Source organism: Mixophyes fleayi, chromosome 2 (assembly GCF_038048845.1).
Source record: "Mixophyes fleayi isolate aMixFle1 chromosome 2, aMixFle1.hap1, whole genome shotgun sequence".
Taxonomy (NCBI): domain Eukaryota; kingdom Metazoa; phylum Chordata; class Amphibia; order Anura; family Limnodynastidae; genus Mixophyes; species Mixophyes fleayi.
This window is the reverse complement of record NC_134403.1, coordinates 126,867,587-126,893,586: the sequence shown is the minus strand read 5'-3', so window position 1 is coordinate 126,893,586 and position 26,000 is coordinate 126,867,587. Positions and strand designations below refer to the sequence as shown.

Here is a 26,000-nt window from a genome sequence, read left to right as displayed (position 1 = left end):
CCAGAATAAGGAAGGTCATGATGTCCATTATGACTTGTCATGATTTCTAGGAGGGTGGAAAGGCAAAGAACGGTTTGTTACATAGCACAAATGCTTGATGTTATGTGACAATGTGAGTCACTGACTTCTAATTGGCCACTGGTGATCAGAAGTCAAAACTCTGACAACCTGTCAAGTGCAACACTGCTCCCAGCGCAGCACAACAAATGTTCAGAGCAGTATGAGAACTATTGACTATACAAATTCTGATTATCATCTTACAAAACATTGCTACTTCTGTACAAAATACTGGGCATCACTGCTACTGCTATGGATATTACTGGGCATTACAACGGATGGCAATAGTAATGATCATTACTACTATTGGACAACACTGCTGTGGCTAGGCATGTTAGTAGCTATCACTACTGCTTAACACATCGTTACTGTTGGTACAAGTGGCTTCTGTTAGCTGCTAAGACAGCACCTACGACCACCAGATCAGTCTGAGCACATACTTGTGGAGGGAGCAATGCTGACTTGGGGCGTTGGGTGTTAATTTTAATAATGGATTTGATGCCTAGGTCTCCTGGGCAACTTGCAACACCACTGTCAACTTTCTATCTGTGCTGGGCAATTTTCCAATGTTCAGTAGATTTTTTTTCCACCAAATCTGACTTGTAACATGATGAGTATAAATATTCTTCAAAGGAGGACATAGTGACAATATTGTATGATTTCTGGCCCGGTTATTTGTTTTGTACCGATCCAATCCAAGTTGCAAGTAAAAACTATTGATAAAAGATGAAAACAGAGGGATCCCGAACATTTAATATCCTGATGACATTTGTGTCCTGTATTTCAATATGGGCTCATACTACATGTTAAAAGGTTTCACAATACTTGGCAACTTTGGCAAGATCAGGGGAGGTGGGGGTATTGGGGGGGCGGTGAATCGCACCTTTTGGTCCCGCTCCCTAAATTGAAATCACATTTTCTGGCCTATTACAGCAGGTGGTGGGGCCATAATGACACGTAAATCACGTCACTAAGCCCCACCTCCGCCACTTAACTATTGAAGTAGCCGGGAATCGGGAGGTTGCCCTACTATCCTGGGAGAAATTCGGGAGCCTCTCGGACATTTCGGGAGGGTAGGAAACTATGAGTTTGTCTACTGAGGCAGGTTGATATTCAAGAGGAGGGACATAATTTGGAAAATCAGTATTCTTACTTAACAATTTTCAGTGCTAAAAGCCCAGTCTTTTCTTGAAAAGCTAGGCTACATGGAACCATAATGAACCTCCTTCCTCAAAATGTTGCTGGAAAAACCAAATAGACTTTTGTTAGAGATCACTTGAACAACATATAGAATACTTTATAACCTTTCACATGTCATGTTTATTCCCAGCAGGTAACTACTGTGGTTAGTATACACTTACCCAGGCTGTGTATCATTTGTCACACAATGATATGTAAAAGTCCCAAACATCTGAACTCCAAGAATTCCATAAAGAAGCAGAAAAAATAGTAAAAATATGGAAACACTCCAAATTTGTTCTCCTGACCGCCTATAAAGAAAGACATATGTATGTAAATTTATAGCATAGGTGCCATGTATTTTACAAATAACTTGTTAATATAGTATACTTTATATTTCACCAAAATAGCCTAATCTGTAGAAGAAATATGTATTATTACTGGTCAACACACACACACACATATATATATATATATATATATATATATATATATATATATATATATATATATATATATTTATTATTTTTTTTTTCTAAAGGTGTTATGATGTTCATCACAACTGTGCAACTGAATTGCAGTAAAACTGAGACACAAAGTACATAAAGAAATTCCAAATATGTAGCACTTTCAGGTATAATTAATTGACCTCTAAAATACTTTTTATGGAGAGATAAATTGGCCGGCAGTATGTACAGTCATGGCTTAAGTGTGTTGCTGCATTTGAGAGGATCCTTTAAAAAATGTAAAAAAAAAAAAAAATGTATTTGTACAGATAGAGGAAACTTTAAAGGGAAAAATTGCATGATCAAGGGCGTCTCTAGGTGCACAAATCACGCACTTACCACACTGCACTAATATAGTAATATCATGGAGTGGGAGTTCTTCTGCAATGATCTGGTTTGTTCTCTTTACTTTGGGAGGGGCAGAATTACACGAAAAATCCTATTCTGCTCTGTTTCATATTTATTGTTCCAGGATATATATCAATCCCATGTGTGTACAGTATCTGCATATTAGAAGACTGACCATTTATCAAAGAAATATTGATAAATACACAGCAGAATACATTCAGTTTCGCTCTTTCATATTTTGAACATATATCAATTTGACTGGTAGCAACTTTTCAACCTGATTATAAAACAAATACAAAAGAGGCCACTGAATTGCAGTCATCGTTCTGTTCCATTTTTAAAGATCAAAAATATTGTAACAGGAAGGAAGCTTAGAACAGTCTTAGAACACACAGCTTCATAATTCTAAAATCCTTTGCTTTCCTAAACTCCTTTAATATGCATTTTTGCCACATGCAACAACTCTGTAATTGTTATTACTTATCTGTTAATTAATTTCTACAACCTGTAAAAAGTCTAACACATACAGTACCTTATTTACCTCACTGTACTGTACTCATCACTTAATTTGCAAATAAAAAAAAAAAAGTGGAACACAGGGAAGAGAAGCAGGGCTCAAACACTTGTGGCATGTGCTGGGCGAAAATGAACAATTATCTTTAAACATTAAAGTCTATGGGGTCAAAAATAGCGGAAAGACTATGGGGCTAAAAAGAAGGGTCAGAACTACATTCTAGTGCATTGCAGCACAAATGAAGGCCCAACTGTACTACATCAGTGTCGGACTGGGGCATGAAGGGCCCACCGAGGGACTGCAACGCTAGGGGCCCACCAGAGGGGGTGTGACCAGCCATCATAGAGGCGACCAGACACTAGAGGGGAAAGGGTCAGCCCACGAAGGACAGCTAGCACCATAGTGTAGTATATAAAGAATGCAGTGTGTATATAAAGAGTACATAGTCTTGACCTGCCCCTTAGATTGGGCAGAACAGTCACCAAAAATCGAGATTGTCCCACTAGACCAGATTTGGCTAACCTGTGGCACTCCAAGTGTTGTGAACTACAAGTCCCAGCATGCTTTGCCAATATATAGCAGTTTATTGCTGGAAGGGTATGCTGGGACTTGTAGTTTCACAACACCTGGAGTGTCACAGGTTAGTCAAGCCTGCACTAGACTCAAGAACAGGTAGGACAGTCTGTCAAATGTTCTGTCACTTTTACCACCTGTGGCTGTTGTTTTCTTTAGTTGCGGCTTGTCTGGATCCTGGAACGTTGGGGGCCCTATTTGGAAAAAATAATGGCTACATTTAGAAAATTCCAACCAGCCCCGGCGTTAAGTCAATAGGACCCAATTAATACTTAGGCCTTCCTACAGCCCCAACATTAAAGTAATAGTACTCCCATTTAATAAACCTATTTCCCTTCCTCCAGACAGCCCCTGCAATAAATTAATCGCATTTACGTATAATAAATATACCTATTTCCCCAACATTAAATAATTCATATTCATATTTAATAATGAGACCTCATGCTCCTCAAACTAAGCCCCACATTCAATAGCCCCCAAATCACCCCATTTTAAATTAATAGTCCCCACTATAAAATTAAATTGCCCCACCTTCACCCTACAAACAAAGTAGTAGCACCCCTTATTTAGCCACCACCTACCACACACACACACACATTACATTGCCACAAGCCCGCTGTGCCATCACACACACATTAATGTGCCCCTTCATCACCATGCTCTGCCTCCTTATGATCACACTGCACCCTCCATGCTGCTTTTGCCCCCCCCCCTTCTCCTGGCCCCCTTTAATCACCCTGTGCTATGCTGTCTTTGCCCCTTTTCACTCTCTGCCATGCTCCCCCTTCACTCTGCTCCCCCTTGCTTCCATTCCTTCACTTACCTTTTCTATCGGCCTCTTTCTTCTCTTCTTCCCGACTCCTCTCTCTGCGGCGCTCCTCACTGAACGTCGGGTGTGATGACGTCACGCCCGACATTCAGTGAGAACGGAGCAGAGAGGAGTCGGGGAGCGCCGAGGTCACGTCAGTATTCTTTTTTTTAAAAAAAAATTCCGCTCCCCCCTCAAACGAAGAGGGGAACGATCAGGGTCTCAGGGTCGGGGCCTTCCAGGGGATAGCCAATCCCCTGGTGGCCAGGTCCAACCCTGTACTACATTGCTTAGTATCCAGACTTGAAAGCTAAAACAATATCAATGTATGTTGCCCTGGTGAAAACTTTTATAAGTAACAAACGTTCTCTTTTCCATTTCTATGTACGATTTGTTTGTGGTAATGTTTTGTACGAATGAAAAATAATCACAGTGGAACAAAGGTTTATGCTTGAGAGTATTTAAACTCAGCAATAATTTAATGGTAAAAGAGAAAACAGTAGTAACTCATTTTTGTAACCGGGTCTGTTAGTTGTGTAGCTAAAGGGAAAGTGTGAGCCAAGAACTGAATATATCACCAACCACACGTACACACATATAATGGACATTTCATCTGCATTGTCTCCTTTTTAGGGGCTCTTTAAAGTCTGCCCCTTATCTCTTGCCTGCCCCTTTAAGCCTTCCATGAGCCCATATAGCATGTATGGGTTACAGCTAGGTATCTGGCCATCTTGGGCACAGTTGCTGCTGATGCCACTGCTACACTTATAGCTATTATTACCTTTTTTACTGGTTAAACCTATAAGGCTTTGCTATTGGGGAATTAATGTCCACTGAATGCCAGCAAATCATCAAGCAAGCTAAACTGCTTTCAAATCTGTATGTAAGGATTACAATAAAATATGTTAGTAGGTTATTTGAGTGTTAAATCTCCACGTACAAAATGAGTTGGTTTTAAATAAATGGACACCCTAAGGCTGCCAAATTTGTGTGCATTTAATATTGATTGTAAATAATGCCAATTATAATTAAACATTTTAATGTAGTATATTGTAGCATTATTCATAATACAGTACCATAATTCACTTTTTAAATTTGCAATATTTTGTAATGGACAATATATCTAAAATTGTATGACCATTGAATATAAAAAATGGTGTAGCAATCAACTGGGGTGCACCTAAAGACACATTTTAATTCAAACCACATTTTAATTAACTGAATGTAAATCAGGAAATTAAATCTCAGAGTAATTTTAGGGAATTTTAATAAGTAATGTGACAAGTGATATGTTTAGTTTTGTGCAATATACCTAAAAGATAAAGTAAAATGTAACATTTCATGTGAAATTATTTGCTTTTCCCAGGAAGTTGACATATAGCAAAATGTGTTTTAAAACGGTGATAGCCACTAACGAAACTACCACAACACCGACAACGACTTTCTTAACAGTCTTTCGTGATTGACAGCGTCGCCCTTCTCAAGTCGTTGTCGGTGTTGTGCTAGTCAGGGACATGTACCTATCACAATACAGACAACGACTTACCCGACTTGAGAAGGATGTAGTGGTCCATCATGAAAGAATGTTAAGACCGAAGCTTTTAAAATCAGTAGCTGCCAGAATCACGAGGAATGAAGAAACTGTCACACAGAAAGTCATGTGACTTTCTGGGACTATACTATTATTAGGGGTCTTAAGACAGTAACGCAGAGAGGCGCCGGATATACAATATTTTATAACAAGCCTTCTACTTTCTACATTCACCGCCTCTTTGCATTACTCCCTTAATACCCCTAATAATTGTATAGTCCCAGAAAGTCACATGATTTTGTGCCGGCTTCTTCATTCCTCGAGATTCTGGCAGCTAGTGATTTGAAAACTTCGGACTTAACATTCTTTCGTGATTGACAGCTTCGCCCTTCTCAACTCAGGTAAGTCGTTATCGGTGTTGTGCTAGTTGGGGACACGTACCCAACCCGTATTAAAATAATGTCAGTGTCTGATTTCCGTAATATAACTTTATTCCAATTTTTGCTGTGTGTTGCAAAGACAGGGTTAAAAACACAAGGCTTTTAATTATTCTTCAAGAGAATTTTGTTTGCAAATCTATCCCAAAGTCTGTGAAATTATGTAACTCCCACTCTAGGTATCCACAGTATATAAACTAAATCATCCTATTTAAAAATACACACTTAGTCATCATCTTGAAACATATTTATGCTGTTGCTATGGCAGCCATGTGAGTGAATGAAAGAACATCTCACTTTAAAATATTTGTTATCCTAGTTCTTGGCAGTTCAAATCGGAAATAAATACGAAAAGCCCGAATCATTATCAGAGGACGTGGAATCCGCAACATTCCCCATGGAGACATCTGGTCAACAACGTTTGCAATTTCAAATACCTGTGTACACAGAAAATAACAAATAGGGAATAACATTAACTTTAATTCCACAGTGTTTTTGTTAATAAGACATCCATAGTTTTATTACCAAATGGTCCACAGCTCCCTATTGCCTAAAGCACATCAACCAGACAATCAATTGCAACCAAGATTTTACCCAAGTTTCTTCTTAGGTTTTTGGGTCCTAAGTACTGTATGAATGTTATTAATTTTAAATTCTGTTTCTGCTCCAGTCAATACCAAGGTGTGTATCTACTCCTATGCTCATCCAAAGGCTACAAGGATTTATGTTAATAAAAATAATGTATGCACACCAAGTGCTAAAAGGAAACTATTACTTTTATTCGATCTTTATGTGATTGGTGCAATGGGGGGATCCCATTTTTGGTACCCCAGTGTTACATGATAAGCAGAAATTTGAGCAGACTAACAACAGTTTTGACTGATAGCGCAGAAGCCACAGCTTCACCATTACGGCAGTTAAAATTATATTTCATGTATAATATTGGGGAATTTTTGCATGGTATTTTGAATCTATATTCAGATCAGTCATATAAAATTGTGATTAATGAAATACCAACTAACAAGGTAACCATTCGAAACGGAACCAGACAAGGCTGACTGCTGTCCCTCTGATTTTCGCCCTGGTGATTGAAACATTAACATCTCTCATAAGACCAGACCCTGACAAATCGTGGAGTGTAAGTAGTGTAGGTCTAAGATTTCATTGTTGATTGTCCTATCCCATCCGAGAATCTCCTTGCCTAAACTATATAAAATCATGCAATAATACAGCTAAATTTCAGGATACAAAATTAATCATTCTAAAATCGGAGGCCAAGCTTCTTCAGGTCTCCCCTCAGGATAAGGAATACCTCCTACTGAGCACCCACTAAGTGGCAGCGTAAAAAGATTGACTGCTTGGGTGTGGTCAGAACTAGGGATGTGCACCGGCGACTTTTGGTGTCTCGTGTTTTGGATTCGGATTTTCGTGATGTTTTGGGTTTGGATTTGTTTCGCAAAACACATGCCGAAAGGTTTTGGTTCGGATTTAAGGTTTTGGATTCGGATTTTTTTTGAAAAAAGCATAAAAAGTTCAAAAATCAAGTTTTTGGGCTTATTTTCACTCCTACGCTATTATTAACCTCAATAACATTCAATAACAAGCATTTCCACTAATTTACAGTGTATTCTGAACACCTCACAATATAGTTATTAGTCCAAAACGTTGCAACGAGGTATCTTTCTGGATTGCGTAGTGGAGTGGTCCCCACAATATAATAAGAAAACCATCAACTGGTCTGAATCGCACCAAAAAATGTACCTGGACTGCGTAGAGGAGTGATCACCACAATATAATTTAAAAACCCTGAACTTGTATGATTCGCACCAATAAATGTATCTGGACTGCGTAGAGGAGTGGTCACCACAATATAATAAGAAAACCATCAACTGGTATGAATCGCACCAATAAATGTATCTGGACTGCGTAGAGGAGTGGTCACCACAATATAATAAGAAAACCATCAACTGGTATGAATCGCACCAATAAATGTATCTGGACTGCGTAGAGGAGTGGTCAGGTCACCACAATATAATTAATAAAAAACCCTCCACGGCTCTGAATTTCCCCAAAAAAAAATCTGGACTGCGTAGTGGGGTGGCCCCGGTACCCAATTTGATATCGGGGCCACAATATAATAAATACACCCTCAACTGGTCAGAATTACACCAAACAAGTATCTGGACTGCGTAGTGGGGTTGCCCCGGTACTAAATTTGGTACCGGGGCCACAATACCTCCTCCAAGTTCCAAGTGTAGTGTTTATAACATATTAACACTACACTAATTCTAGCACGTCAATACCTCTTGTTTTAAATTATGACAGGGCATTTAACTTTTGATTTAATTTTTTGAATTTGTTGACATTTTCTTTTACTTTTTGAACATGGCAAACGGCTGTTGAATGGTCACATAATGCCAAAAAAAGAGTTGCAAGATGGAATTGTCCTTGGGCCCTCCCACCCACCCTTATGTTGTTGAAATAGGACATGCACACTTTAACAAACCAATCATTTCAGCGACAGGGCCTACCAAACAACTGTGGCTGAAATGATTGGTTTGTTTGGGCCCCCACACCAAAAAAACAATTCATCTCTCCCTGTACAAACTAAACAGGCTCTACTGAGGAAAGATGTCGTCCTCATCCTCAACCTCTTATTCCTCTCCCCCTGCAGTGTGTACTTCCTCCTCCTCACTTATTATCAATTCATCCCCGCTGAACTCCACAACCACAGGTCCCTCTGTACTATCTGGAGGGCAGTGCTGTACTTCATTGAGGAATTGATTATTCATTTTTATAAACATAATTTTTTCAACGTTGTGAGGAAGCAACCTCCTTCGCCGCTCACTGACCAGGTTCCCCGCTGCACTAAAAACTCTTTCCGAGTACACACTGGAGGGGGGACAACTCAGGTAAAATAGAGCCAGTTTGTACAGGGGCTTCCAAACTGCCTTTTTTTCCTGCCAGTAACAATATGGACTGTCTGACATGTCTATTTGGATGGTGTCAGCAAAATAATCCTCCACCATTTTTTCAATTGTGACAGCATCCAATGCAGCGACAGTAGACATGTCTGCAATGGTTGGCAGGTCCTTCAGTCCGGACCAGATGTTATCAGCATCCTCGCCAGCGGCTCTTTTAGGAAAACTGAGCTTTTTCCTCGCAGTCATAGATGTGGAAGAAAATGAGGGTGGAGCTGTTGGCATGTCACGGTCCTCTTCAGAGGACAATCTCCTGACCAGAAGGTCTTTGCACCGCTGTAGACTTGTGTACGCCGGAAACAGACACAACATACGCTTTAAACCGAGGATTGAGCACGGTGGCCAGAATGTATTCCTCTGACTTTAAAAGAGTGACCACCCTCGGATCCTGGCAAAGCGTACGAAGGGCTACATCCACAAGAGCTACATGCTTGGTGTAATCGCAATGGTTTACCAGCTCCTCCCTCACTTTCTCCAGCCGCTTCTGCAACAGCCTGATCAGGGGAATCACCTGACTCAAGCTGGCAGTGTCGGAACTGACTTCTCGTGTGGCAAGTTCAAACGGCTGGAGAACCTTGCACAACACGGAAATCAGTCTCCACTGCGCTTGACTCAGGCGCATCCCCACTCCTTTGCCTATGTTGTAGATGGCTGTGTAGGCCTGAATGGCCTTTTGCTGCTCCTCCATCCTCTGCAGCATATAGAGGGTGGAGTTCCAGCGTGTCACAACTTCTTGTTTGAGGTGATTGCAGGGCAGGTTCATGGTTTTTTGATGTGCCTCTAGTCTGCGGTAGGCACTGGCTGAATGCCGAAAGTGTCCAGCAATTTTGCAGGCCACCACAAGCATCTCCTGCACACCCCTGTCACTCTTGAGGTAATGCTGCACCACCAAATTAATGGTGTGGGCAAAACATGGGACGTGCTGGAAATTGCCCATATTTAATGCCCGCACAATGTTACTGGCATTGTCTGACACCACAAATCCCCATGAGAGTCTAAGTGGGGTAAGCCACTGGGAGATAATTTCCCTCAGTTTCTCTAATATGTTGTCAGCGTTGTGCCTCTTATTAAAGCCTGTAATACACAATGTTGCCTGCCTTTGCACGAGCAGCCATTTTGTAGTTGCTGCTACTGATGCAGCTGTTGCTGTTGCTGCGGAAAGCGATGCATCTACCCAGTGGGCTGTCACAGTCATAAAGTCCTTCGTTTGCCCTGAACCACTTGTCCACATGTCCGTAGTTAAGTGGACAGTGGGTACAACCGCATTTTTTAGAGCACTGAGGACACTTGATCGTACTTCTCTGTACATTTTTGGTATCGCCTGCCTAGTGAAGTGGAATCTCGACGGGATTTGGTACCAGGGACACAATACCTCCATCAACCCTCTAAATCCCACTCCACTGATGGCGGACACCGGGCGCACGTCTAACACCAACATTGCAGTTACAGCCGCAGTTATACGCTTTGCAATAGGATGACTACTATCGTATTTTGTGGTCATGGCAAACGACTGTTGGACGGTCAATTGTTTTGTGAAAGACTTAGCGGTCTTACGACTTCCCCTCTGGGAAGATGACCGACTAACAGCAGCAGTGGCAGTAGTAGGCGTACCGCTGCAGGATTCCTCGGATGAATCCCGTATTGGAGAGGACTCAGTCTGGCTGCTGACTTGGGCTGCAGGACTGAATCTGATGGAGATTGTGGAGGAAGTTGACGAGGAGGGTGTTGCTGGTGTGTATCCAACTGGACCACGGGATTTAGGTGTCCCTGTGCCGATGACGGTCCTAGCCTCAGTTCCTGAACTAACCACTGAACTATGAAGGTTATTCAGGTGACGTATAAGGGAGGATGTCCCTAGGTGGGCAAGATCCTTACCCCTGCTTATTTGAGCTTTACATAAGCTACATATGGCCATACATTGGTTGTCTGGATTTGGATAAAAATAACTCCAGACCGAAGAGGTGCATTTTTTGGTCTTCTGACCAGGCATGACGATGGGCTTTTTCGTCCCATGGACATCAGCTGTTTCCCCCCCTGGTGCCTCATTTACAATAACCACATCACCATCCTCATCATCAAGTTCCTCCACAGCGCCAGCTACATCATCAATAGCCTCCTCCCGAGCCACCTCTTCCCGTACAGTGATGGGAAGGTCAGGCTTGACAACCACCAACACCCTTGGACTCGCCTTGAGGATTTGTGATAATTTCTCTTTAGAAGGCAGAGTTGTTTGCTGTTTTGTTGCTGACAGCATAGCTCTCTTCAATTTTTTGTAGGGGGGGAGGAGGAGGAGGGCTAAGATCCTTGGGTGAAGCTGGACCACTAGTCATGAACACGGGCCAGGGCCTAAGCCGTTCCTTGCCACTACGTGTCGTAAATGGCATATTGCCAACTTTACGTTTCTCCTCAGATGATTTTAAGTTTCTCTTTTTGCTATTTTTTGAGAACTTGGGCTTTTTGGATTTTACATGCCCTGTACTAGGAGATTGGGCATCGGGCTTGGAAGATGACGTTGATGGCATTTCATCGTCTATGTCACGACTAGTGGCAGCAGCTTCAGCATTAGGAGGAAGTGGGTCTTGATCTTTCCCTACTTTATCCTCCAAATTTTTGCTCTACATTATATGTAGCACAAGATACTGCAGAATGTGTGAACTTGGTAAGATTGCAGTACCAACGGGCTTATACTGCAGGATTGGTTTTGCAAATTATGTTGTAATTAAAAAAAATTTAAATTATTTTTTTGTATTTTTTTTTATAACTTTTTTTACATTTTTTAAACACTTGGGAATATTGGGGAAATAACTATGCCCTTAGAAGCACAGAGCACAGGACACAGGACCACTGGACTGAACAGGACACAGCACACAGGACCCAGCAGCACCACTGAACTCAAAATTGACAGAGCACAGCACACAGCACCACTGGACTGATACTGCAGAACACAGCACAGCACAGCACAGCACAGCACGAGATCTACCAGAACAGAGGACCACCTAACACACCCTCCCTCTACCCTGATCAATGCCCGAGTGAAGATGGCGGCGACTAGCGGGGAATTTATAGGATCCGAGTATCACAAGATCCGACAGCGGGATTATGACTCCGAGCCTCGGTTTCAATTTTTCATTTGGCGCCAATACCCGGATCTGTCTCGGATCCGACTTGGATCGGCAACGTTCGGGTGGGCTCGGATTCAGGAAATCCGAGTGCGCTCATCTCTAGTCAGAACATCCAGATATGATCTTCTAACAGCAGCATTCCTCCATTTTTTAAGAATCTTCAGACTGATTTAGTTTCTTGCAACCACCAAGATAATTTTGTAGCTGGACAGGGTCACATTGGTCAAAATGTGTTTTACCTCTTCCAAAGAATTCCTGTTGCTGTTCCACTTACACTATTTAGCAATATCTTAAAAAAACACCTTGCATGATATATAAGGAGCAGCAGACCTTTCAGAATATCCTCAAATATGCTAATAAAAACCTAGAGGAGAAAGAGGTCAATACATAAAATGATATTGCCTCATATCACACTTTACATATATTGATGTTAGTGAAAATGTGGCCATAGCTGATGACCCCCTATTGGTATATGATTCCCAACCTTTCTTAACACTATGATGGAAGCATCAATTGAAAAGGACCTATGGACCTTTTTTGGGCCACCCACCCCTAATACTCAAGAAAAGTGGACTCACATACTTTGGCAGCTGAATCTTCTTTGCAATTTTATTAAAATGTCTACATGGAAATAATATTGAGTCTCAAAATTTTTTATTTTCGAAATGTTTTTTCTTTAACCAAAGTTTGAAAACCATGTCCTCTCTGCAATTCTCATTTTTTCCATTGTTTTGTTGACCTGATGAAATAAATTATAAAAATATATATATTATGTACAGATGAGCTGATTTGTTTAGGTCATTGATGTGATCCATCAATCTCTGTGAATGCTGAAAGCAATAACCCCACGACTCCCATGTGTAAACTATAGAAGTACAGTGTAGGTAAAATTACTAGCACAATGACAGGTACTTGATTAACAATTTGATGACATCAGAGGACAATTTTCCCATTCTTTACTTTTATCAAATGATATATGAATCCACTTAGGCATGGGGCATACCAGGGCATGAGTATGAACACCCTTCCTACCTATTAAAGTCTTCTACATAGATAGCCCCCACTTGTTTTAGGACAATGTGCATTGAAACATTTAGTAGTCTGCATCATCGTAACGAGAAGAGAGGAAGCTTAGAATAAGGAAGGAGAAGGGGAGTTTAGAACAGGGGTGGAGAATGTTGAAAAAAAGTTGCATATTAATTACCCTACAAACAAAAACAAGTGCTAATAACATTTTTGGTTTAAATTTTTGTACATTAAATGTGCTCTTCAGAATTAAACATTACCTGTAGAACTAGGGATACCCACAGACAAAACACCATAAATCCATCAAATACACACCACCGATCCTTCACATAGGATGTGTCTCCCTAAAAATAAGCACAAACATACTAAAAGTAGTAAAATACTTAATATTTTGATACTAATTTACAAAACATTAAATAAAATATTTACAAACTGACCGATTGGCTCTTTACTTGTTTAAACATATAACATTAGTATATGAAAACACAGTATGCAAATGTGTAGTATAAGAATAGGTAACCAAGAAAGCTTCTACAAAGTTATGTGAAACCTTACCGCTAGGAAGATGCACTTAATGGGGGATATGAAAAACTTAATTATGGAAATCTTATATATTATTCCACTTTATTACTCCCAGATTACAAACACTACCCAATAAATCTACTACATACATAATAATCTGGAAGATTTCATAGATGTTCTTAAGATGTTGTCCAGCTGTGCATTTTGCTTTCCATTTAATAGAAGATGTCATCCTTTAGTCATATCACCTAACCCTCAATTTATTGCACAATCTACTTTTTCGTGAAGAGGATAGTTTTCCAGCTCTTGTATAAATCTATAAACTCTACTATGGTTTTATTTTCATTTCAGAAACCAAGGATATCTCTGCATAAGCTTAAGTAAATGTTTTTCGTAGGTTCAATGAATACATGACAGGCTGGTCTGTCTGTGGTATCAATATATGCAATAACAGATGTGCATGCTAGCCTCAAAGAAATCCTTGTTTTATTGTATGGTCAGGATATATAAATAAATACACACAACAAACCAGACTCTCAATCTTCAGCTGTGATAAGAATGGTCATTCTCTTCCATAAATGATGTTGCCATGCACTTGTCAGGATTTCCTGATTGTCAGCATATGAGGCTTCCAACAAACTTACTTCCTAATGTGGCTTTTCACATCTTTTTGATGCTGCCTGTAGATGTCATAAAATATTCCTGTGCGTGCACCCTAACTTATTGCAAAGCACATATACATATATCCTAGTACAGGTACATATCTACAAATGTTACAACCATTCTTGAGTCTTGAATGAAAATAAATGTGCCTTTTACACTATAGGTAGCATATTTTGATTGTTATGATTGAGTATAAAAATGGGGCAACACGGTGCCTTACAGCACTGGGGTCATGAGTTCAATTCCTTACCATGGTCTTATCTGTGAGGAGTTTGTATGTTCTCCCTGTGTTTGAGTGGGTTTCCTCCGGGTGTTCCAGTTTCCTCCCACACTCCAAAAACATACTGGTAGGTTAATTGGCTGCTAACAAATTGACCCGTGTGTGTGTGTGTTAGGGAATTTAGACTGTAAGCCCCAATGGGGCAGGGACTGATGTGAGTTCTCTGTACAGCGCTGCGGAATTAGTGGCGCTATATAAATTGATGATGATGTTTGTGTACTAAATGTTTCCCTGGGTTTTGCATTTTGTACAGTACATGTATATATTGCCTAACCATCAGCTCCAAAAAACTGCATGCATTACCGCTGAAAAATTTAAGGCAGTTACCATGTAATTAGAAATATTAATCCTCTGACTTAAAATATGCTATTTATAGCTATCAAACTTTTGCAGTAGTGTTTGTGCCACTTGAAAACTCTCATTTTTATCAGAATATTATATCAACCTGAAAACTCATTCTATGGGATTATTTTAGTTACCTAATATCACCCTTTTAAAAGGACCTTCACAACATTCAAGAAAAAATGTAGTATTACGTACTTAGTTCTGGTAACAAATCTATTAACTTGCTGCAAGGTCGATTGTATGCTTTAGTTTTTAAAGTGGTTTCCACTTACATTTCGTGTAAAATATGTAAGCATTTGAAGGCAACACATTTAAGAAAACAAATGAATGATATACAGATACTTTCTATTGCTATCTAACTTACTAAAGAGTTTTAATGTTCTTTATTGCAAACTCCATTAGTCATAAATAATGAGAAACAAAATATATCCCTTCGATTTTCATCATGCAGAGAAAAGGCAGTCGTGAGGCAACATTATACAATTTAAACAAAAAATACTCAGGTATGGTATCCAGATTACCCCTATTTTAAAGTCTTCCAGATAATAATGTAGATGGTAATTCCACTCAAAAATCATGTTGTCTAATTTAAATCATTGTGCTGTGTACTAAAAATTATTGGAACAAACCCTGATGCATAAAATAAAACTTCTGCTTTAAATTACCTGCTGAAACTCTGAAATACAGAGTTGCTGATATGGTACAGATAGAGGGATAGGCCCTCTTTACAACCTCAGCAAACATGGAAACACAATGTGGGTTACATCGATTGTTTTCATTTTGACATACTTTACTAAGTAGGGACAAATAAAATTCAAAATAGCTTCAGAAACTTCCAAATATAAACTATGAAATATAAACAATGTTCAGTGTTAGTTCAACATTCCACTAAAACTCTGTTAAAAAGTAAAGTATTACCTCCCCACTCTATTATAGAAAGCTGAAGCTCCTCCCACAACTTTAACGTAGTGCCGTGATAGCATCTGATACAGAGGAATGCAGTCATTTCAGATGCTGTGACATTGGCCAAGCCCGTGTATAAATCAATCATCTCTGCAAAGAAAACCTGCCAATCTGCCAGTGACTTTATCGTCTGTAAACGACTCCGTAATACACAGATATTGGCTTTACTTGCTCTTTAACAACTTGTCAAATGGCAGCAATTGTGAGGTTCAACAGATAATCTCAGGCTGAAGTACTTGCGTATTTCAAGATCAGGTGTTATTCCAGTAAGTTATAGCATTTATCATAATGTTTCTAATTAGGCAAAATCATTTTTGAGGGGAGTTATCCTTTAGTTAAATATGAATACAATTACCAATTAAACAATTACCAGCAAACACAAAAAAGGAGTAGCATCATGAAAAAACATTAACACACTACACATTTTTACCAATTAATAAATGTTGCATTACATTTTACATTTTTTAAAAACATATCTTTAAAAATTTTTTTGTATAGGTCACACCAAGTCAACTTACTAACTGCTATTGTATATCATAGAAGCACATTGTTACCAAGGTAGTGAAGCAATTGCATTCCCTGTAACCTGAGTCTTACATTTTTGGCATGTGCATTTAGGTATTGGTATACAGTAAATACAATATAATCTCCTTCTTTCTTGCAACTTTCCGTAACTATGACTTTTTTTTTTTTTTTTTAAACTAAGTCCTAATTCAATTGGAATGTCTAAAAAAAAAAAAAAAAAAGCCTGCTTTAGATTAAATGTCCAGGTTTAGGCAATGCAGTGTAACATAAGTTTATATATTTGTTAAGAGAAGGCAGTACGCACTAATGTGGCCATTTACTTGGAAAATAAATTATTCAAGAGACCAGCTGTTATAGAGATTTTCAAACAAAAACAAATGAAATGAAGTGTGTGATAAACATGAATTAAGTTGATTGCTATGTTGTAGACAGCAATATTGGTAAAACATATTACATATTTAGAGATCCAGTACTCGGGTTGTTTCATGTAAATGTACAGGATAAAAATACAAATGGTTTCTATCACTGCATGTACAAAAAAAGGTCAGAAAACAAAGTACAAATACATCATTAATACAATGTAAAGTAACAAGGCTTAATCCAGCGTTTGTCCTGAACGTGGATAAAAAGATTGAAAAAACATTAGCAGGTCGATATATTAAATAGGGTGAAAAATCCATCGAAAATACCAGTTTTTATTTATTATTTTTTTTTATTATTTGGGTCTCTCTAACCAGTGGTCAAGCCATGAAAAAATATTTATTATTAAAAAAACAAAAGAAAACATTTTTTACATGCACAGAGACCCTCTGGGGCCGAAAACATTCAACTACAGTGATAAGCAGTGATAGACAATCTTTAATTTAGCAGGGTGATAAAACAGACCCCTAAATCTGGTGCAATTTCCACTTTGCAACTAAAATTGCAATTTTTGACAATTGTATACAATAAGTTCATGTCTTATCGTTAATTATATCTGCAACTTTAATCATTAAAGTTAAAGGATAAATCAGAATCCTTATTTTACATATATTTAAAGTATTAGAACTCTGGGTTCACTCTCACAAGAAGTAAGTTGCAGGAGTCTGGTACATGCATGGAACTTGAAGCCCAGTTTGAGCTTTGTCACAACAAATAATTAAAAATAAAAGTTTTTTATGCACCCCTCCCCCAACATACCTTTTATATATATACAAATATAATATACAAGTTATATTAAAGTTATATTAAATCTACCTTTTCCCCCCAGAAAACATTATTTATTTTTTGGGAGCTGGACAATAGCCTCATTCACTTTAAAAGTTTTAGACTGAAAAAAATGTATAGCAGTAATAAATTATTTTTTTCTGCCTCCATCTATCTGTTAACTTATTAACTGAACTATTCCAGTAGTACAAGTAAAGCCACACTATTTAATAAATAGGCTCCTCCATTCAAAGACATAGAGAAGTCTTTGCAAGAATGTTATCATATAAGGTAACCCCTATGATGTATAGGGCAAAGTGAAATTAAGCCATGTCACCCGCGAAAATACCCTTTGATAAACTGAGCCTTTTATTTAAACACAGTGAACTTATGGAAAAAATTACAATATTCTGGGGGTTAGTAGATCAACTTTACATAACACAGTGTAGCCCCTGTGTTCTGTGAGTGTGCATGTAAGTGTACTGATGGGCTCCTAAAGACTACATCTCCCAGAAACCAACAGGAGCAGAAAGGAAGGAACTGGTGGCAGGGGCAGAAGCAGATAGCCTGGTATTACAGTTACTTTGCTATTCAGGATTGCCTGCTACTGACAGAGACTGCTCCAATTCACTGGAGTGACGTTTCACTTAAGAGTTCCTATTTTTCACGTTCTATTCAAGTTATTCTTATTGGATTTCATAGTTTTCGATCCTGGCTGTAGCGAGTGCAAGACTCTTCTTGTTTTCAGTTTAACTACTAAGTCTTTCAAATGAAAGCCTCTTGAATTGCAATATCTTCAGCTACTGTGCACCACCAAAAGAGAGCACTCCAATGTGTTTATTGTCCTTTAAAGTGTGTGTTTAGCATTCATGGTGTGTGGCTGCAGAAATACATGAGTGTTGTTTCTTATATGCTCTTTGACTTTGAGTCTAATTCAAATCTAAAGTCATACCTAAAGTCATATTTACATGATCTACTGTTAGCTTAATTCCAAAGTTAACATTTTAAGGGAGCAGTTTAGTTGAATCCTCTAGATATACCTCTTGCGTTATATTTCTATATAGAAGTTCTTAAAAATTGCTATTCTAACTCAATTGTCATTGTGTTTATATGTCTCATTACATATTTGAACCTGTGACCATCACAATGTTCATTGCAGCTAAGCTGTTATATTTTACATCTGTAATTCTATTTTTGCTATAATACAGTACTGATTGCCATTTCTAGTTTTGCACTTAATATATGTGCCATGTGGTTTCAGCACCCAATCCATTATGTCTTTATGTTGGTATCCGGGTCAATTTGACGCAGGGAAGGATTTTCCTGAATTAATACCTGGTGGGTGGAACCAGTCTATCTTCCTGAAGAGCAGTGAGGATTCAAGAAGTGGTACTGTCAGAAGGTCAAAAGTGAGAAAGAGAAGACATATATCAACTTCTCGCTACTACAGAAAGGGGGTATGAGAGGGTGTTACAAAAGACTTTTAAGTTGTTTTAAAGATACTTTTATATGCATAAAGTAGTATTTTATTCCCTAGTAGGAATACAAAATGTCCTGTGTGCTATTGATTGCACTCATGTGGCACTCACAACTCTATGCAAAATGGGAGAATCTTTCCTTAACCAAAGAAAATTCTATTCCATGCCAGTTGTGTGTGATGCCAAACAGAAGATATTTAACTGGCCATCTACTCTGGATCATCTCATGGTTGTAACATCCTGCAGCATTTTCCATAATTTTGAAGAAGGAAATTTTCCACAGTCACCTCCAGGGTGAATTTTTTTTCTTGCACTATAAAAATGTCTCACATGGCGACGATCAACGGCATTGGTGGTCAGTGGGAAGCAACAGGCAGCCAATCATGAGGCTGCCTGTTGCTGAATGGCCTCAGACAGGGTGTTCACTTCACTTTCTGTCTGTCTGTCTGAGGAGCGATGCACCAGAATGGCTACTACAAATAAAGGTAAATGAAAGGGCTGCACAGAGAAAACTATTGGGAGGGGGAGGCTGCAAATAGAAAACTATAGGGAGGGTGAGTACTATTAATTTAATGTTGGGGCTGGAGAGAGGCCTAATTATTACATGTAGGTGCTATATTGATTTAATGCTGGGATTGGTTAGGATCCAGACAAGCAGCAACTTCTAATGAAACCAGCAGCAGTGAAAGTGACAAGAACAGGTAGGAGAGAGGAGGACAGTCTGCCAACTGTCCTGAATCTGGTGTTGGGTGACTGTCCCGCTTAGTCAGGATTTGAACTGACAACAAGGACAGTTGGGTGGTATGTCCCGCTTCACACTGTACTGCTCGTGAAGGCAGAGCTGCGTGCACCTAACAGTAGTACACACAGTTTTGCCTGTGTATATGTCTAAAATGTATCTAAAATGATAACCCCCCTCACTTAAGTGTCCGAGCCTTATTCTGATATTTTAGCCTGATACTTTAGTGGTTGTTGGTTTGATTCTTTTGCTTGCCTTCTACCTTGCACTGGTCCCATTCTCAGTTGACTTTGTTGAACATATGGCCAGCCCCCATTGCCCTGACAATATAGTTAGTGCAAAGGAGGATGCATTAATTATATCACCAGCAAACCGTTGGAATAGCTCTCCCCTTTACTTATACCATTGTCTGCCTACCCTCCCTGCACGGTTATTAATTCAAACCACCCCCAATCAATGGGCACATTTAGGGCTCATACCCAATTATAGAAACAAACTCCTGCAGCGCTAATCAATAATAAATCTATAGAATGCAAATAATATACAATTTGCAAACTCTTAGTCACTAAATTAATGAAATAATCTGTTTAATCGATAATACATGTATAAAAACAATAACTTGTCGTCAGTTAAGGTGCAAGAACTCTCTCAAGTTATAAACACATATAAAAATATGTCTAAATAGTTGTATTTAAAAACATTTCCAGTAGTAAAATGTTTAAAAGCATTTCTGGCAGTTAGATGTTTAACATGCTTATGAAATGGCTCTTAATGAGCAACAAATCCAATATTTAGAGGTATTCAATCAGCAGTCTTTTTATCCAGTGTCTGTAGTATAATACTTATGTGGGCCCACAATTATAAGATATGTTAAACAAAAGTGATCATTTCAAAAGACAAAAAAGTTCAGTGTACACTGCTGTTATTGATTCCAAGAGAGTATGTGTGTTATGAAAAGCTTTCAATCTCATGTATATCTCAATTAGGAATTTATTCCATTGGCAAATAATAAATGGTTTGCTAATCCAATAGATATAATCTATTCAAAAGTGTTCCAAACAGGAGAATAAATATACATATTAATCTGGATTATTTGCTCTACACAACACTTTACTCATATAGTAATAAATATTTCTTCAAGAAGGAATCAAGTCACTCACAATCATTATGTCGATCTGCTAACGGTGTTCACCTGTCTGACAATCATCCCAGGATAAGTACGTGTAGCAGATATTCGTGGATGTCTGTGTCTATTAACACACTCCGACACCCGCGCTCAATCAGTTTTACCCTCAGCTGGTGGTTCCTCTCCAACATACGGTCATATCCAATGTTCAGGTGTATGTATCAATGTGTGCGCTCCGGCATCTACTTGCAGATTGCCACCTGCCATATGCCGATCTGGAACTCTGTTCTATTTGGCTGTGATGGACACTTAATTGTATAATAGAGTATGCATGCAACTCACTGTATCCTGGAGTATAAAAGACACGCTGGGATGATTCTCACATAGCAGACTAGCTGGTGCGCTGCTACCACAAATCCAAAACTGCTCACAAAATAAGCTGGACATATAAAAAAAGAAAGTCACTTGACAAGAGTTCAATGTGCTAAGTAATAACCTGACGCGTTTCTTTACATCACGTAATTTCATCAGAGGGAAATCAGAATAGCTCCCATATGGCTTGGAGCTCCTATTTAACATAAAACTCTTCAAATCATTATCCTATCAGATACTACTAGATTAATTGGTGAACCAAGAGAAGCTGAAAAAGGAATAAAGTTTAACCCTTAGGTACCAAAATTCGCTGAGACAAATAAGATATACATATGAAAGATAAAGAAAATTGAAGTTGCTCAAATCAATTTATAGGCTTTATCAGGTGCATGAAAGATGTTGTAACAAAGTAATTAGACTAGTTGACACAATTGTAGGTCTATAAACTATGCAATAAATTGGGGGACAAATAGATCTTCATTTATCCAAACAAATAAATCACTGACAAATAAAATGGTACATTTAGGGCTCATATCCAATTAGTACAAAAAAAGTGATTTCTTGCAGATACTAGGGGGTAGAATTACTAAGCTGCGGGTTTGAAAAAGTGGGGATGTTTCCTATAGCAACCAATCAGATTCTAGCTGTCGTTTTGTAGAAAGTACTCAATAAATGAAAGCTAGAATCTGATTGGTTGCTATAGGCAACATCCCCACTTTTTCAAACCAGCAGCTTAGTAAAGCTAGCCCTAGATGCGGTAAGGTGCTCATATGCTGCTCTGGAAGACTGATCAAATACGATTGTACGAACATGTTTTGTAATAGTTAAACTTATTAAACATAGTAAGATATTATTCAATGAAGAGAATAGTGGAAGGATGTGTTAGTAGGTAACTAAACAAGTTTGAGCACAGAGGCATAAACCAATCGCAGATAATGCAAAAGCATTCATGTATTTTTAGCACAAATGATTGGCAGATTGTGCCCTGCATTGCTTTAGAAATGACCTAATGCGTATTAAGTCATCGCATCTACGGTTTCCTAAATGCTACTACAACCAAATTCTAGTAGTTCTAAATCCTGCCTACTTTTGTTTTGGTCCCACCTACAGTTGATTTGGTCCCGTCCACATGAGGCCACTTTAAGATTTTTTTCCAGGGCCACTTTAAGTTCCCAATCCACACCTGCATGATGTGAACCAGAATTGCTCTTTGCTCATAAATAAGTTCAAGCCTGGCATCACTCAGATGTCAATTATTCGTCCTTCATTCTGATCCGGGTGCTAGTTTTATCTGGCTATATAGTGCAAACCTTTGCTGACCAGTAAACCTTGATGCCTGCCTTTACCTTTTGTCTGTTTATCAACTTCATCCCCTGCCTGATGACTTTGTACTGTTTTAACTAAAAAGAGGGATCCAGCTTGTGTGACTGGTCTCACGGTTGTTTAGCCCATTGACTATAGCTAAACTGGTCAGCGACATGAGTTGCATGTTCGGATCCAGGAGGCAATGAAGAACTGGTGAAATGTTCTAAAGAGAAATGGGACAGCTAAAAGTGAAGATCACAACTACCCTGGCTCTAGTTACTGACCACCTAGTGTCACTACTGTTAAATGAGTAAGGGTGAATTTTTAAAAATAAATGGATTCCATTATAACTAATGTATTTACCTATAAAACATGAATATGAATGGCCTTTTGAGCACATTTATAAACTGTTGCTGAGTTGTCAATCCAACACGACCTCCCTGAAAATCACTCCCAAGTGAGAGTCTTTTACTACTAATACATATTATTCCATTCCGCCACTTGCATAGAAACAAATGTTCAATTCCAATACACTGTCACAACTGCATATGGCCCACTGATATTGCTAGAACTTGCCTGAGTGACAGACCCATAAACAGTGTGGCCTTTAAGAAAGTGGGTGTGACTTTATGAGAATGAGGATGTGCATGGTTGGACTGTGGCATAATTTGGAGTAGTGATTAGGATTATTTTTTAACAGATTTTACTTTTTAAAAATCTTGTAAAATTAATTTGTTTTAAAGGTTTGCTTACTAATCCAGAATGTTTGTGCACTATGCGCCAGTGCCCAGAACAGTTTTCGTAATGATATATGGATCATGTATAATGTAATATGTCATATGTGTGTGAAGGTGTGAGATTTTCAATATGTTTTCTTTGCATGCAGCTGCCACTGAACCAAGTGCATCACAATCAGAGTTTCAAAGTTTTTATTCCTCTATTTGTATCCATTCTCTTACATTGTAATCTCATTTGGGCAGGGCCATCTTTACCTTAAATATTATTGTTTAATCAATACATTTCCTATACAAATACAGAGTAGTATTTTGATGGATCCTGGGGTCAGGGTTGTATGGTATAGCAGAAAGATTATTCCCTTTTTATTAGGCGAGTACATAGAGGTTTGCTGTATTTGAGCGTTTCCTTACATGTACTCTGTTTAGTCTTTGGAGCACAAAGTGGCAGATCTGAAAACATTGGGAGAATTTAGCATTGGGGATTGGATTTCTTTCGGGTAACTTGTCAGAGGGACAGTTGGGGAAATTCACAGACCAAATGGAGAGGTCATGTGATATTAGCAGACTTTTGAGTTGTTGACATTTCTCCACCCCAGGGGGAATAAAGGGTAGGCCTGTAGGGGCATTAAGAGAAAAGGATGATTTGATAGGTGGAAACCTCTGATTATATCCCATGTCTCAAAGGTTAATTGTACAGTGGGTAACTGAAGATTAGTTTTTAGTCTGTGCTTCTTCTGAAGCAAAGGAATACATTCCAATGAGTTCTCCCTTATTAAGTCATTTTTCATATCTACCCATCTCTTAGTGTTAGGTGGTACATGTCAAGCAACAAATTGACCACACAGATTTTACCTATCCAAGTAATAAACAATTTCTCTCATGAGGCCAGGCCCTGGTCAGTTTTATTAAGCAAAGGGGGGGGGGGGAGCATTTATTAAGCTGTTTGTAGGATTTGGCTATACAGATACTTAGGTATTTAAGTGACAAAACTAAGCCTTAGAAGCGGTTTCATGTGGTTTATTAAACTAAATGAAACGCCTCTGATTTGTGATTATTAACTTAATAGCTGGGCAGGGGGCCAATACCCTACAAGTCCTTGAATAAGACGGGAATGCAAAAGGCTCAATGATCAGAACAAATATCAGAGGGGAGAGGGTAAATTCTCTTCTAGTTTCACTGTCCAGGGTGAAAGACCAAAATGTTGTGGCGCTTCTGAACACTGTGGTAGAAGATTTATAATATAAGGCTTTAAAGCCAGGCAAACATTCCAAAAGCCTATATTCATAGTAGAATGGCTGCATAGCCAGTGATGGCTGCATAGTTAGTGTGTCTAGTTCTAAGTGTGTCAGTTACAAGTGTGAAAAATTTAAATAGCATAATTCGGAGTTATACCAGAGTTACACACGAGGAAACAGGAGAAGAACATTCTGCCTATTAACTCAGCTACACAAGGACAACAGTCAGTATTCACTAGAAACTCCACATTCTACCTCTGATGTTTTCAACTCACCCTGGCTACAAGCTACATGGAACATGAGGACTGTTTTTGACTCTGATCTTATTCTCTTCTCATGAAGTTTGTTTTATCTGTCAGTTTGTTTTCACTGCAAAATCCACTATGTTTATTCAGCCTGCTGTACTACTTGCTCAACCACTCCCTACCCATGCTACAGTTATTTCAGTCCCTTACCTCAGCACTGTACATTAAATCTACTTTAAGCTTTCTCTGCCATCACAAGTAGGAAGAAAGGATACTGTTTTTCAACCACTCTCCTCTCTCATGACTCTGCAAAAACTCAGCTACTCAATCACCTGCTCTTTATTACTCTCCATTCAACACTTCCACCCACTCCCCACATCTATACTTTATGCTATCCAGACATCCATGGATAAACTACATCTACTGCACCCTAGGTCTGCACTAATTATCTGATTACACTGGAGATTGCAATTAGGTAATTCTTTAATTCCCTCATTTTTGCTACTTGACTCATAAATCCCAATGCTTGCCAAAATATTTTTCTTTCGCTCTTTTCATGGCATTATCTTTAGGACTATATCATCCCTCACCCATCCTGCAACACACACCTCTGTCCACATTGCCCCATCATTACTTCACTCACCTCTAGTGAACACTCATAGTGAACGGTTTTGCTATTTAAATTCAATAACTTTAACAGCCTCACCCTGTCGCCAGAAACTAAAAGGACACGCATCTTACAATCATATTTCCTATCTTTCTTCCTCCCTGCTTCTATTAGCTGGTGATATACCACCTAATCCATGTCCCCCTCAATTCTCCCACACTCAAATCTGAACACTACAGAAATCCAGCAAACCTCAAACGCATCACCTGTCTCCCCTCCCTTCCAAAGTCCTTTAAATGTGCCCTTTGGAATACACGTTCTGTTTGTAACAAACTTACCTCCATTCATGATCTCTTTCTCTCAAACAACCTCAACCTTCTAGCAATAACAGAAACATGGCTCACGCAATCAGACACTGCCTCACCTGCAGCCCTTTCACATGGTGGCCTCCATTTCACCCACACCCCCAGACCGGGAGGCAGACAAGGAGAGGGGGTTGGACTACTTCTCTCCCCACAGTGAACTTTCACAGTTCTACAAAATGTCCCATCACTCACGTTCACATCTTTTGAAGTACATGCTTGAAGGATT

The 26,000-nt window shown here is 38.9% G+C and overlaps 1 protein-coding gene across 3 annotated transcripts in view; it reads right to left on the bottom strand.

The window, feature by feature from the left end:
* Positions 1 to 26,000, bottom strand: part of NALCN (sodium leak channel, non-selective) — a 431,975-nt gene that overhangs the window by 320,582 nt on the left and 85,393 nt on the right. For all 3 annotated transcript variants that reach the window (XM_075199955.1, XM_075199956.1, XM_075199957.1), the window contains 3 exons: positions 13,343 to 13,426; positions 6,251 to 6,390; positions 1,419 to 1,547 (listed from right to left, as the gene is read on the bottom strand). In XM_075199955.1, coding sequence (XP_075056056.1) covers positions 1,419 to 1,547; positions 6,251 to 6,390; positions 13,343 to 13,426 — 353 coding nt within the window. The remainder of the gene's footprint in view (positions 1 to 1,418; positions 1,548 to 6,250; positions 6,391 to 13,342; positions 13,427 to 26,000) is intronic.